The following is a 14,528-nucleotide window of genomic DNA, read 5'->3' as shown; positions in this document are numbered from 1 at the left end:
CATGGGGTATGGGCCCTGAGCTCTAATGCAGTTCTAACCAGGCGCGGCCGGATCTCTGCGATTCCCACAAAGAAGGGACCGTTCCTGGCCACCAACAGATGAGCGGAGATCCAGCCAGCTTTTGGCAAAGAAGTTCCATGAGGGTTTTCTCAAGGAAATAGCCCCGATTTGAATCCTGAAGGAGAGAAGCAGTTGGCCAGCAATCAAGGAGAGGAGGGACGGTCCAGGCAGATGAAAGGATGTGAGCAAAAAGACAGAGGCCTGGAACAGCCTGCGTAGCTGGGTACAAGCAGAAGGTGTAACCAGCATGATGGTGGAGAGAGGAGCAGAGAGGAGGTTGGTGACGTGGACACGGGCAAGGTCGTGTGGGACTTGCGTGCATTTCCTTCTTTTCCACGAACTCTTCACTGCCTTGATTCTGTCTCACACAACACCATTCCAGATTTAGGAGACAGCAATGAGGTGGCCAGCATGCAGGCTGCTCCCAAGTCTGGCTGGATCCTAAATACTTGCTTGTCTTCAGTAAGGCTTCTTTAACTTGTTAACAATATTTTATATTATTTGGTGAAACTAGGCCACTCCTTTAGGCTCTTTCCTAAATTCATAAAAGAAATAATTCTATTTAATCAATTCAAATGAAGCCTCTGGGCTTTCTTGCAATTGGAACTCAATGCTTTTAAAATGGCCCACAACTATTTTCAGTGGTAGGAAAATATTAAAATGAAGTTAATAATTAAGTCACACAATTTGCATTTCAAATGTGTTGAACTCGTGGCACACTTTTACTAACATCATAAATATAATTTATTGGCTAATTTTCTCCTTCAGCACAACTTTGAAAATAACCTTCATTCTTGAGATAGAGACTTCCTCTTGCCAGATGATTTTCACTCAAGGATTAAACGAGGAAAACATGCAGAGGCATAAAACAGAGATTGTTATTTCATTCCATTGCATTTGCTGTTTAAATAGAACCTTGAGTTAATTAAATTTTATAGAAAAAGGGGATTCTTAGGCCATAAAATAAAAATAATTCTAATAACCATATGTGATTGAAAATCTGGAATAATATCTATTTTCACAGCCTCTCTCCCCATGTTAATCCTAGTCCTTTTATTTGTAACCTAATAAGCCATGTTCCATCTGATAATTTTCTCATAATTAATCATTTTAAAGACCTCGAGAGAATAAAACGAACATTCACATTTGTAAAACACTTTACAGTTTACACTGCATTTTCCTACATTATCATCCTGCCTGACGCTCACGGGGGCTCCCCCGGGTTGGCAGCGCAGGTCTCTCACTGTCCTCATGGTGCAGATGACTAAGTGAGACTGAGAGCTTAAGAGTCGTGCCTCTCGTCAGTCAGCTAAAAGCAGCTGGACTTGACCACGGACCAAGCAGCCCCTTGCTTATCTATCGCTCACTTTACCAAGCCCTAGTTAGACCGCCTAAATGGGGGAAGCCCAGCCCCACCATCTTCCCTAAGCAGAAGTCAGGGTCCGAAAATTTCTGCCATGGTGCACAAGCATCTGAGGAGGTCATCAGGGAGCTTGCTTCGAGATGCCCACTCGCCCATCCATCCCAGCACTTCAGATGTCTTAGAGGAGACATCTGTCGATGGCAGATTCTGCCCCTTCTCTAGGCCCTGGGCAGGTTCCAGGTAAGCAGAGTGACACTGGAAGCTGCCAAACCCATGATGGGGAGGAGGAGTGGCTTGGCTTTGGAGGGAGGAGCCCCCCTCAATATCTCCATCAGGCCAGTCCCCACCCCAGCCATTCTTTAATGTGAACAGGGATGTTTCCACAATAATATCTGGAGTGCTGTACCACTGCTGTTTCAAGATGTCTCCCGGTCCTTCTCTCAACTAGAATGCTGCCACCGGCCTCCCGGCGTGCTAGAGAGAAGCCCTGAAGGGCTGCTGATGAAGGCTGAGATGTGCCTTTGTACATGCTCCTCGTCCTCCTCAGAGCACTCATTCCTTCCCCCATTGCCTTTCCCACCCATCCTTTAGGACATAAATTAGAAGGATTTTTTTCTTTTCTGGAAAGTGTTTCCTAACTCAATTTGCACCCATTCCACTGCTCAGAACAGCTTATGTGACACTCTCAGATCAGCGGTTCTCAATTTTGGGTGCAGCAGGGGAAAAATACAGATGCCTGGTTCCCACCCCTCAAGAATTAGTTGGTTTGAAGTATAGCCTAGTAACTTGGACTTTCAAAGCTCTCCTGGTGATTCTAGTTTGCAGCCAATGTTGAGGACCCCTCCCCTAGAGGCTTCCCAAACATCCTGTACTCAGGGCTGATAATATTCACTGGCCTGTGCATCAACCAAGCTGAGTAAACACTGGCTGCCAACCAGCACATCTATTCCAGGGTATACCCACTGAAGAGCAGCCTTGCCTGGTTTTCACTCCCACAGGTGCACTTAGCACATCCTCTTTATGTGTCTGTTCTACTACACTACATTTGGCTCTCTACCCTACCCCATCCCATCCTTTGCTGTGCAGTGTTGCACTATGTCACTATGTTGTACAATGAGCTTCCTCAGGACAGGGCCCATGTCTTCCTCTCTACTGCATCTCTAACATCTATCACTATGCCGGGGATATGTTGGGAGCTTGAAAACTATTTGTTGAATGAAATGAAGGGGTGCCACTTCCTCTCCAACACACACACACACATACACACATTCTCACTAATTGACCTCACCGCAGGCTCACCAATAGTCTTTCTGTGAACATCAGAATAGGCACCCACCGGAGAGAGCAGAGCGAGCGCCTGCCATTCATCCTGGCCAAGTGAGGATAATGTAGAACGCATGAGAATGACCAGAACAACTCGTCATATGACAAGAGCCTGGAGGCCTTACCTTTGTTACCTCAAAAATCTCATGAAAGTCCATTGGCAGGTTTCTGTTCTGTAACCACAAGGCACGACTTATGAGCGTGAGATGAACGATGGGGTGATGACATGAGACAGTTAAAAACAGTTAACCAGACGGAGCCCTCTCATTCTTACCGGGGTGGCTGCAGCAAACCGTTCTTCAAAATCTTCAATTGCATGGCTGTTCTGAAAGTGTAAGGGATGATGAATGAGGATGAAAGTGAATGACACACAAATGACATGGATTTATGAGTTTAATGATGATGGGGTCTATGGTTTACACTCCCGTGGTCTCAGTAGGCGGGAGCCCTTGCCATTGTACTGTGAAAACCCTGGAATATGTTCCTAGCATAAGCAGATGATAAAACATGGGCTTGGGGTTTGCCCCATGGCTGAGTGGTTAAGTTCGCGCGCTCCGCTGCAGGCGGCCCAGTGTTTTGTCAGTTCGAATCCTGGGCGCGGACATGGCACTGCTTATCAAACCATGCTGAGGCAGCGTCCCACATGCCACAACTAGAAGGACCCACAACGAAGAATATACAACTATGTACCAGGGGGCTTTGGGGAGAAAAAGGAAAAAAATAAAATCTTTTAAAAAAACAAAAAAAACATGGGCCTGATTAGGAAACACAGCAAAGGTCAGTTTGCTTTTTTGTTTTTTTGAGGAAGATTAGCCCTGAACTAACATCTGCTGCAAATCCTCCTCTTTTTGCTGAGAAAGGTCGGCCCTGAGCTGACATCTGTGCCCATCTTCCTCGACTTTATATGTGGGACGCCTGCCACAGCGTGGCTTGATGAGTGATGTGTGGGTCAGCGCCTGGGATCTGAACCGGTGAACCTGGGGCCACTGAAGCGGAACGTACGAACTTAACCACTGCACTGCTGGGCTGGCCCCCGTAAGTTTGTAAGTTTAAAGTCCATCTTTCTAAAATTACAGACCTTACCCAGCCAGTCTCAACAGTGCCAACAGATAAGAGCATGATGGCAACCCCTGAGATTTTTGTTTTAAAAGGAAAACATGCCATCGTGTGCTTTAGGCAAACGTGACTCTTTGGAGCAGTCTGTGAACAGCTGGTTCTGTAAGTGCCTTTGCACACGGTGTTCTCCCTGCTTGAAACGCTCATCTCCTCACCCCTGCTAGCTCCAAGCTCACCTGATTCCTCAACCCAGCTGAAAGGCCACCTCTTCCATGAAGCCTTCCTCGCTCTTCAGTCTTGTGAGCCGAGAGTCCTCTCCTGAGAATAGCAGCACATCATCTGTGCCTGCTGCCCTGTGAGCTTCCTGAAGCAGGGAACATGTTCCTGAATCCCCAGCAGCTCACAGAGGGTCTGGCACAGAGCAGTGCTCAAAAATACGGGCACGAATGCATGTTCTAAAAGTAGCCGGCAGTTGACCAAATCTAATTGTTTTGTTAATTTTTTATTTGTTTATAATTGTGGACAATTTCACCAAACTACTCCGTAATATTGCGACCTCAGCATCCCACTTTGTGTGGCTGAGTGGCCTGCCGGGGCCTTGAACTGACACCAGACCCCGCAGTGAGGCACGCCCTAGGGCACAGCCTGCAGAGTCACGAGTGCTGTCGGTGTCGGTCGGTGTCATTCCTCACAGCCCTCCCAACAGTGTCATTCCTCACAGCCCTCCCCAACAGCCCCTGTGACAAGCAGTCCCCCCGCCTGCCAGGGCCCTCTCCCATGTGCCTCTTAAATAAGACCCCTCGAAGCTTACCAGAACCCTGCTCTTCTGGGTCTGAGCTGACCAATTCAGCCTCAGCCCAGGAACTCTGAAGCACTCTCCCCTGGTTCCCTAACAAAGGCCTGAGCCCTGGGTCCTGCCTGGCTCTCTCTGCCTGCACCCTGCCTTGACCTCCCTGCGTGGCCCCTCCCCCAGGGCCTGTGACTAATAAACTTCTGTTTCAACTCCCTTGCCGTCTCCCGTCTTCTGTTGAACTATGGCTCACCATCGACAGGGCTCTGCTTAACAAATGTTAATTTAACAAAGTCACAACAGGAACATATATTATAGATAATACACATAATATCTACTATATATACATACATATATATTTCTAATGACCATGTTTTGGTCTATACGTATAAGCTAATTATTCTTTGGATGATTTCCAAGTAGTGTAACGTTCATGAATCTGATAATATGGACATTAAGTTGGAGTTATTATGTATGAACAGAAATAATCACATCATTTCCTAATTTTGAGGAGGGCTTCCCGTTGGCAATGGAGGAGTGGAGAAGTCATCCCCCATAATCACTTTCACCCTGTTTGTAGCAGATGTGGCTGTGACATCACTCAGCCCCAGTTACAGGGCTGCAGAGCAGGAGAACCCACGTGCCTGAGGCCACCATGACCAACTGCCAGCGAACTCTGTCATCAACGACCTGCCTCCACCAGGCACTGGCTGGCCCAGGGTCAACTGCAGCCGAGAGGAGGGCAAGCCACATCAGATAACCACATGCATTATTATCATTATTACTTGGCCAGAGGTGGGGAGAGGTGGCGAGACAATATTAGTCTAAGTGATCCTGTAATCTACGGTGTGGCCTGAAAGGTTAAGGTTATGTCGCTACATCCTTTATAAATTCACACCCTTCTAGGGATTTATAGCATGGCCCCTACCAACTAGCTCTGGGTCATAACTTTTAATAAAAACATTTTTTAGTGTCCAAAATCTCATTACATCTGTCCAATATAAAAAAGCAAATGGCTTCAGAGCATGATGGATGAATTAAATAAATCTGAAAAACAGCTCATGGTAGAGTCTCATAAAAACCCCCACCATATAATGAAAATGAAGAGGAGAACCAGCGTTGGCGTGAGCCCGTCCATTTCCTGGTGACAGATAGGTGGCCTTTGGTGAGGTGTGGAGCTGGGGTGGGATGAGGCCACCTCTGAACACTCAGATGAAGCTGGATCTGGGTATGTGAGCAGAGGTACCTCTCTGGAGTCATGCAGATATGGACTGGCCGGACCACATGGTGGTCACGTGACCCTGGACAGGTCGGTTAGCCTCAGTTTTCTCATCTTTTTTAGAGTGGAGATAATAATGACAACATCTCGGGTTTATCGACAGGATTAACTGAGACATGTATGCAAAGACTTGTTTGGTGTTTGGCACATAGTAGATGCTCAAAAAACAGCTTTTATTAGTAGTTTTCATCCTATTTCTTTTGGTTTATTTTTGCAATGCACAGTCACACATTTTTTAATGTTAGGAAACTATTATGATACTTGGAAAAAGAAAGGAGAAGAAGAAACAAAAATCTTGTCAAAGGCCCCTCTTTAGAAGCCACCCCGTCTGAGAGTGTAGGCCGGGCCCGTGTGACAGGACGCCTGGCGCTTCCCGGCCTCAGTCCTGAGCCCTCAGCCCATACTTGACCCCATCTCCCTCCCATCTCCCTCCTGGCTAGCCTTGCCTGATCATCTTCTTCCTCCCACACCTTTTGTATCTGGTGCTTGGGGTTGCCTTCCTGATCTGACCCTGGCTCAGTCACTTCTCCGAGCTCCTTCCTCCTGTCTGGGCTGACCTTTGGGAACACCCAGCGCACTTCATCCAGCCCATGGGGAGATCCTTGCAGCCAGTGCACGTTGTCCTAGCTGATTCTCATGGTAGGACCTAGAATCCATTCCCTGCTCTTCCCGCATCCCCACTTCTTGCTTTACCCACAATTACTACGAGAGAGTTAGTTCATTTATCTTGAAGACTTTTTGTTTCCATGTAGACATACTGTTCACACTTACTATCATAGCATGCCTGCAGCTTTGTATTCTGCTTTTGAAAACTCAACATGACATCAAATTTACTCACAACTTAAACTTCCAGTGAGGAAGTTTAAAGGAAGAGATTCTCATGTGTTGTTTCAATACATCGCTCCCTGAATCTTCGCTAAGACATTGAAATCAAGCTTCCGAGGGGAGCTTCTCTTCCCATGATCTCTTTTTGGAGCAGTGGGGACACAACTATATCATAACTGAGTAAGGTAACTATTAAGACCATATTCTTGTTACTCTTGCAGCAAAAGCGACAGTGGATGAGCTGGGACTTGGGGCAAGCATGTCAAAAAGGAGGAAAAGTTATTGACGGCTGCCAAATCAGACACCTGCGGCGGTTCTCACCCCTGACTGCAAAATGCAATCCTACCGACGCCTGAGCCCCGCCATCTGAGATTTGGATTCTCTTGGTCTGGGGCAGGGGCTCTGGCATCAGGAGGGTCTAAAAGCTGCCCAGGTGATTCTACTGTGCAGCCAGATTTGCGAATCACCATGCTGGGGACCGAACTCTGTAGGAATAATTAGTGAAAGTCCTACTGGGAAAACTGAAGGCATCTTGATTGATGATGTAATTGATTAACTAATTTCTTCAGCAAACATTCACTGGGTGCTTTCCACATGCCATGTCCTGGGGCTAGGCATTGGCGCTACAACGATGAATAATAAATGGTCCCTGCGCTCCTGAAGCTCAGGGCAGAGCCAGTATAGATAATCATTCTAGCTTGGGGTGGGATAAGCGTGGGACAGGGGGGGCACAAGGCTTCTAGATCTAAACTCGGAACTCAGGCCAATACTGCAAAAGAGTGAATTCAATTATCCACTTAGAAAGCCGAGGAGAAATGGATTAACTAAACTGATTTGTAACCGCACCAAGGTGGGTGCTATTAAGGCATGCAGTGATTCCAGGTATTTGAACGCATTGTGCCTTTGCCTGCTGAGTAACTTAACTGGGAAGACACATACTAATGAAGACTAATTCCCTCTGGGGTATCTAGGCGTTTACACACTCTATCATCTTTACCTAAGAGCAAATAGCTACTTTCCCACTTCTCGGCAGAGAGAGACCAGAAAAACTCTGGCAGTTGAAGAACAAAGTAGGAAAGGGGGTGGTGGGAGTGGATACGGGGAACAGAAACTGTGATGTTAATAAATGATTTTTCCCAAGAGCAACACCCTCCAATAGGACTTTCTGTGATGGTGGAAAGTTCCATATCTGCACTATCCAATATGGCAGCCAGTAGCTACACGTGGCTATAGAGCAATATGGTTAGTGTGACTGATGAACTGAATTTTAAATTTTATTTAGCTTTAATCTCAATTTAAATAGCCCCATGTACCTAGTGGCTATTGTGCTGGATGGCACAGCTCTAGAGAACATATATTTTAAAAAGCACTTCCAGTTGCCTGGGTGCTTTCTAAATACTAGACATATTCCTTCCTTATATATTTCCTTCTATCCTTTTAAAGAATATTCTACCTTTGCATTGACCGGAAAAGTTCTATGAGAAAATTCAGTTCTTTACAATGTCCAGACAGTACCATAAAATCAAACTCTGTTCACAAAAACAGCAGCCTTCTTCTGTACATAAAGTGTTTTTCACTGCCTGGGCTAAGCCAGAGCCAGATATTTGTGGGGTTCTTCAAAGGAAGTTAAGATTCATGTTTTAAATAGAAATCCACGAAGCTTCATCATCATTCCAACAAAATGGAATCCCATTTAATGCCAAATGTTCCAGGCCTGCTGAGATCTGGGGCTGTGTGGTCCTGTTGGACTCATTGACTTGATCTGCCAAAGGAACTTGTTTGAGGATTCATCTCTGTAATGATTGAAAAGTCTCTAAAATTTACTCCAAGTTGGGCCTCATGTTAGCAGCTAATGGCCTTCCTTCCCCTAGTGACAATTTCAGGAAGGTCCCAAATGTTGTCCAAAAGGTTACAGGGTGGAGGGAAATGCTTAGATCTTATAATTAAAGTTATATCTTCCCTTGAAAGTGCATACAAGAGAAATATATCTGAAAATCCTTGGACAATGAAATATTTACATGTGGCTTCCTGAAACTTAAGTTGGTCCTTTAAATAGCCTCTTCCATTGCATGTTTTTCTTATTGTTTGGGAACATTTAACATGAGACCTACCTTCTTCACAATTTTAAAGCGTACTGCCTACAGTATTGTTAACGATAGGCACAATGCAGATCTCTAGAATTTAATCATCTTGTGTAACAAACTTTATACCAGTTGAAAAGCAACTCCCCATCTTCCTCTCCCCACGGCCCAGGCAACCACTATTCCACTCCCTGCTTCTATGTTTGACTACTTTATAGACCTCACGTAAGAGGTATCAGGCAGTATCTGTCCTGCTGTGACTGGCTTGTTTCACTCAGCATAACGTCCTCAAGGTTGAGCCACGCTGATCCCTATGGAAGGCTATCCTTCTTTTTGAAGGCTGAATAATGTTCCATTGTGTGTATACACCACATTTTCTTTATCCATTCATCCATCAATGGACTTTTAGTTTGAAATGGCTTTTCTTCACATGCAGGAGAGAGTCAGGAGGGGGACTGGTGGTGACAGGGATTTGCTGCTGCTTTCTTTAGGTGTTTGAGAAAGGCAGACCCCTCGGTGAAGGTCAGGGCTCTCAGCTGACCTGAATAAGCTAACATGCGCGAACAGGGGACAGCTGTGGCTAAGGGATCTGATTCTGGAGTCTTGAGCTTCCCAACTTTAATCTAAAGTCAAGAAAACCAATTTGCTTGCGTTTAGAAACAATGGCTCCTTTTAAAGCGAGAAGTGTGATGTCTTTAGGAGAGGCAGGTGGAGTAGCGGAAAGAGGAATGTCAGCAACAGCAGCTCTCAGTTCAAACTGCTGCTCCACCATTGCCATTTCCTTGGATAAACTCCTTCCTCACTCTGAACCTTAGTTTTCTCCTCCAAACCGGGGATAATAATGCTTACAATGTGGGCTCGCTGGGAGGAAGCTGCGGTCAGGTTGATGTATATGAAAAGGCTTAGCACAGCACCCGGCAGAGTAAAATCTCAAAGGACGTCAGCTCTCTTTCCAAAATTATAGAAAGGAAGGAAGAATGGGAGGGAGAGAGGGAGAGAGGGAGAGAGACCAAAGAGGAGGGGAAGGGAGAGGAGAGGAAAGAGAAAGGGAGAGAATGAAGGAAGGAAGGCATCGGGAGGCAGCAAAGAAGGGATAGCCATGGGATTATTGGCTTAGTTGGCGAGGGGAGGCAGGTTCCAAGCCATTGCAAAAATTTGGGAAACACTGGTCCTGGGAAGAGGTGAGGTCACCTGCAGGAGCAGATGAAGGTGCAACATGGTCTTCACTGAGCAGACACTCCGTGAAAGCAGGTCTCGTTCCTGGCCCTCCTCCTCGGCGGTTAGCCCTGCAAGGCTGGCCCGTCCTGGCAGTCCGGCCCTCACCCATTCCACCCGCCCTGTGCCCTGCTCTCCTCCACTCTTCTTTTCCATCCCTCACATCTATTTCAGAGCCCTGTTGGCAACTCCATGTTTTCATGTCCCGACTTTCTAAAGCACACCCATTATTTCACGAAAACACACATAAGGATGAAGTCGGTGGCATGATTTGCAGGCTGCTGCTGCTGATGTGATAAGATACTAATAGCTAAGGAAGTTTGATCTCAGTAATGGTGACAAAGGAAAGGAGATGCTGACTGTGATGCCTGGGAAGGGACAGTGCCAGAGTTTGGGGTGATGGTGGTGGCGATAGTGACGGCTGTCATAAGTCTGTGAGAACCAGTCACTCATTCACTCCACATCTATTTATTGAGCAACTACGATAAGGCACAGTCCTTGTCCCTACCTCACATGAGGGAGATGGAAAAGAAAACAGGCAATCATCATACAACTGATGTCATAAATGAGGTAAGTCACGTAAAACCCTTAGTATGTAGTGCCTGGTTCAGAAGAACAACGTGATTCATGCCGGTGGTTACTGCTACTATTGTCTCTATTACTAAACACGTGGTACCCCACCGTCTTGAGGGGCTGGGGAAGCTGGAAGCAGCAGATATGTTGAGATGGTGGCAGGAGTGGGGTTGGGATTTGATAGTGGCAGTGCTGTTGTCAGGAGATAGTGGACAGTGCATAAAGAGATGATGACACAGCTATTTCTATAGTGATAGCCAAAATGGGGCCAGCGACAGGAACTACGACGAAACATTGACAAGACCATCCCAGCTTCTCTAGGAGCACTGGGAATGACTACATGCTTCCTAGGCTCCAGATCGCAGTCCCAACCCACGACCTCATTCCAGAGATCTGACATTCAGCAAGGAGGACTTTAGATGCGGCATCCCCTTCCTCTGGGGGTTAGGGCGGAGGGGCAGCGGCGAACGGGCCGTACCTCTTAGCACTAAGGCTGGTCTGCAGGTAGAACCCACAACGAAGAATCACAACATGTACCGGGGGGCTTTGGGGAGAAAAGGAAAAAATAAAATCAATAAATAAAGGCACAGAGAAAACGAGACGCCAAAGAGGAATGATTTTCCAAAGCCTAAAATTATTTATTTTTCATGATCTCTTCCTTTATCCCTTCTCCTTTTAAAACTCCATTATTCTAGCTGCACATTAGCAAAAGCTCAAGGATTTTTCAAAAACTCCTAACAAGATTTGGCATGAGTTCAGTACTTTGGAAACGGAGAGAGTTGGGAGCAGAGGAATGTGAAATTGGCTCTCGTCAGCAGGATGACAGGATCTCCACACACTCTGGGGAGGAGGGCATGGGCCTCTCGGGAGCCAGTCGTCTTTCTCTGCTGGTTTGTCTCTCTTGGAGAGGCCACTCCTGCGGTCCAGATGGCACCCAAACGGTAACAAGAAATATTGGATGGAGTTGAAATCAAGCGAGAGCAGCAGAGGCTCAGGCTGAACGCGGAGCAAATCAGAGGAATTCACAAATGGGGAGATGTCACAGCAAAGGAAAAAATAGTCAGGAGGCCCTGCCTGCTGCTCTGACAGCCGTTCTGTGCAAACTGTTTCTCCTTTTCTTCTCCAGAGGAATGCAGACTGTACATGCTTAGGCCTTCATTTCCTTATTCACTTCTTCATTCCTGGATTCACTTCTGAAGGCATGCATTTCATAATTAACAAACTTTTCCTGAATGCCCACTATGAGCAAGGCACCGTGCCAATGCTGTGAGGGCTGAGGTCCTTTTCTTGAGTTGTAACAGGCAAGTCAGGAAATTGGAGGATGCTAATTCAGGTCGGAGCACGAAGGGTGTCACAACACGGGTACCGCACGAGCATCTTCACAAAGCGTGTGCCATTTTCACGGCTGCAGTGCCATTCACAGCGCTGCAGCCAACTCCAGCACAAACCACCTACCCAGGAATGCTGTTTTTCTGGGAATGGATTTTGACTAGCTTACTCATCTCTTGAATTTTCCTTTGTTGTAAAATTAAGGAAATATCCATCTCAGGAGACTGCGTGAAGACTATCCCAGATAAGATTTAAGGTAACAGCTTAATCAGCATGGCTCCTGACACACAGTAACACCCCCACTAGTGTCTGCTAATTGCGGTCAAATATTAAGTGAGCGATCCAGTGGAATCTCCTTTAGGAATATGATGATTTTTGTACCGCTTGTTTGATGGCATTTTGAGCAGTTTTATAAGTTGCAGACTCGCAGAGTAGCAGAATGCAGCTCTCTAACCCAATTCAACCCTATATTGTTTTCAGATGAAGAAACAGAGGCCTCCAACTTTTTCAAAATCATGATCATGTGAGCGGCAGAGCTGTGAGAAAATCTCAAAGTTCCTTTTTACTCCATCACAATCCCCCTCAGTTGTGTAGACTAAGAGGAGACAATGGTAAGTCAGAGCAGAGAACCCTGGCTTGCATCTTACAACAAGCAAACTAAGTCCCCAAGGAAACTTTAGGTGGCTCATATGTAAAACAGTGAGGGAAATGGCTACTGCATAGAGCTGTGAGGATCAAGTGAGGCGATGTCCACCGACAGATAAGACTTGGGGGGCAGCCTAAAGGTTTGGAGGCAGAGGAAATCCGGAAGAGCGTTATCCTCAACTGTCTCTGATTGTCCAACCTACAAATAGTTTGTAACCTTGTGTCATAATTTCACATGCCCTCTTAACAGATCACTCAGTATATTCCTTACCCTCTCAGGCCTTGTACAAGCTATTTCCTGTGACTAGCTGCCCTTCCCATCCTTACTCATCAGGAGAACTGTAATAAATCCCTAGAGACTTGGGTCTAATTACCTCTCCCAAGCCTTCCTCCACGGCCCTCAGGATGGATCAGATAATCCTCCTCTGGCCATCACACGTGTCTACAATGGTTGATTACCTCTCTCTTCTCTGCTGCAGACTATGACCTTGTAGGGGCTCTCAGTTCCTTGTACGAGAAACTATATCTTATGCCTATTTGTATTCCTAATACCTAGATAGCCTAGTGGCTGGCACACAGAAGGAAATTATATTGAATTGACACATTTAACAAAACAGAATGAGTGAATAGATGAACATGCTTACACAAGAGAACATAAAACTGAACAGAAACAAACTTGGGGATAGCATGACTCACCAAGCGGAAGGGATGGGAGTCCATATGGTGTTTTCGAATGCTCAGCGTGTATGTGTGTGCACGTGTGTGTGCACACACACTTGCTCACTCACAGAGATTTGGCATTTGCTATTATAAACTCCAGAAAAGATATCATATCCACTCTGTCACCTGACCTAATGAGGCATTGCAATCAGAGTAAATGGCCCTAGCTCTACTTTCAAAGAAATACCAGGGAGATGTCCCAGAAAAAGTGCTAAGAACAGGGCTATGCTGTTCTCATAGCCTTTCTAATCTCTGGATGGCACTGTCATCTGAATTCCCCCAGTCCTTCCCAGTAGTCAGACCTATCAAGGCTTCAAGGGTGAGTCAACCGGCGACAGTTCTCTCTACTTGAAGTCTAGCCAATATCTGAGCTTGTCACTCCCTCCCTGAGTTGCTGGCGGTTGGTGAAGCGATTGCATCTCATATCGTTCAGCCTCTCACACTTAACATGTCCAGAGAACTTTTCATTTCCCCAAACCTGTTCTTCCCTTGTCTTCTGATTTCTGTAAAGGCCACCAACTGACAACTAGATGCTCAAGCCCCCAAATGTACAAGTTACTCTTGATTCATCTCTCTCCCACACCCTGAGGTCCAATCATTCATTATGAAACGGTGATTCTATCTCTAGAATGTATCCCAAATAGTCCGTTCTGGTCTGAAGAGGAAGGAAGGGGCTAAGTAGTAATATGAAGACGTCATCTGTTTTTGGCCAGGCAGGAGTCATGCAGAGCAATAACAACAGCTAATGCTTAGGTTGACCTGCCTCTGTATATACCAGACGCTATTCTAAAGTACTTGCATATATTAACTCATTTAATTATCATGACAATGTAGGTGCTATTACTATCCTCATTTTCAGAGGAGGAAACTGAGGCACAGAAGGGTTAATCAACTTGCTCAAGGTGCCACAGCTAGTAAACAGTAGGGCTAAGATTTTCACCAAAGTGGATTAGCTTTGGAGTGCTCTTAACCGTTATGCTACAGTGAGGAGAAAAAAGGTGTCAGACAACCTGTGTTTTAAGAGTAGCGTGAGAGGTAAGAGTTCTGGAAGAAGCAGCCATGGTGGGCAGTTGAGGAGCCCGCCTGCCACAGTCCACCCCAATCCTCTCTGGAGGCCCATGGCCAGACCACACTACAAATGTTATCCCTGTAATGACGACAGGGGTAGAGGGGCCAGATCTTCCGAGGTGATTATAGAAACAACAACAACATAGAAACAGCCAAAGAGACAAGGCTGAGAGATTAAAAAATATAGAAAAGGGGGGAAAA

General features: G+C 46.1%; 1 protein-coding gene across 35 annotated transcripts in view; it reads right to left on the bottom strand.

Annotated features, from left to right (window-relative positions):
• Positions 1 to 14,528, bottom strand: part of DAB1 (DAB adaptor protein 1) — a 1,091,055-nt gene that overhangs the window by 29,920 nt on the left and 1,046,607 nt on the right. For 16 of the 35 annotated variants that reach the window (XM_070609439.1, XM_070609437.1, XM_070609441.1 and 13 more), the window contains 2 exons: positions 3,021 to 3,071; positions 2,872 to 2,919 (listed from right to left, as the gene is read on the bottom strand). The exons of the other annotated variants lie outside the window; for them this stretch is intronic. In XM_070609439.1, the coding sequence (XP_070465540.1) occupies positions 2,872 to 2,919; positions 3,021 to 3,071 (99 nt within the window). The remainder of the gene's footprint in view (positions 1 to 2,871; positions 2,920 to 3,020; positions 3,072 to 14,528) is intronic. 35 annotated transcript variants of the gene reach the window in all.

The sequence above is a fragment of the Equus przewalskii genome, chromosome 2 (genome assembly GCF_037783145.1).
Source record: "Equus przewalskii isolate Varuska chromosome 2, EquPr2, whole genome shotgun sequence".
Classification (NCBI taxonomy): domain Eukaryota; kingdom Metazoa; phylum Chordata; class Mammalia; order Perissodactyla; family Equidae; genus Equus; species Equus przewalskii.
Note: the sequence above shows the minus strand (reverse complement) of the source record. Positions and strands in the feature narration are given on the sequence as shown.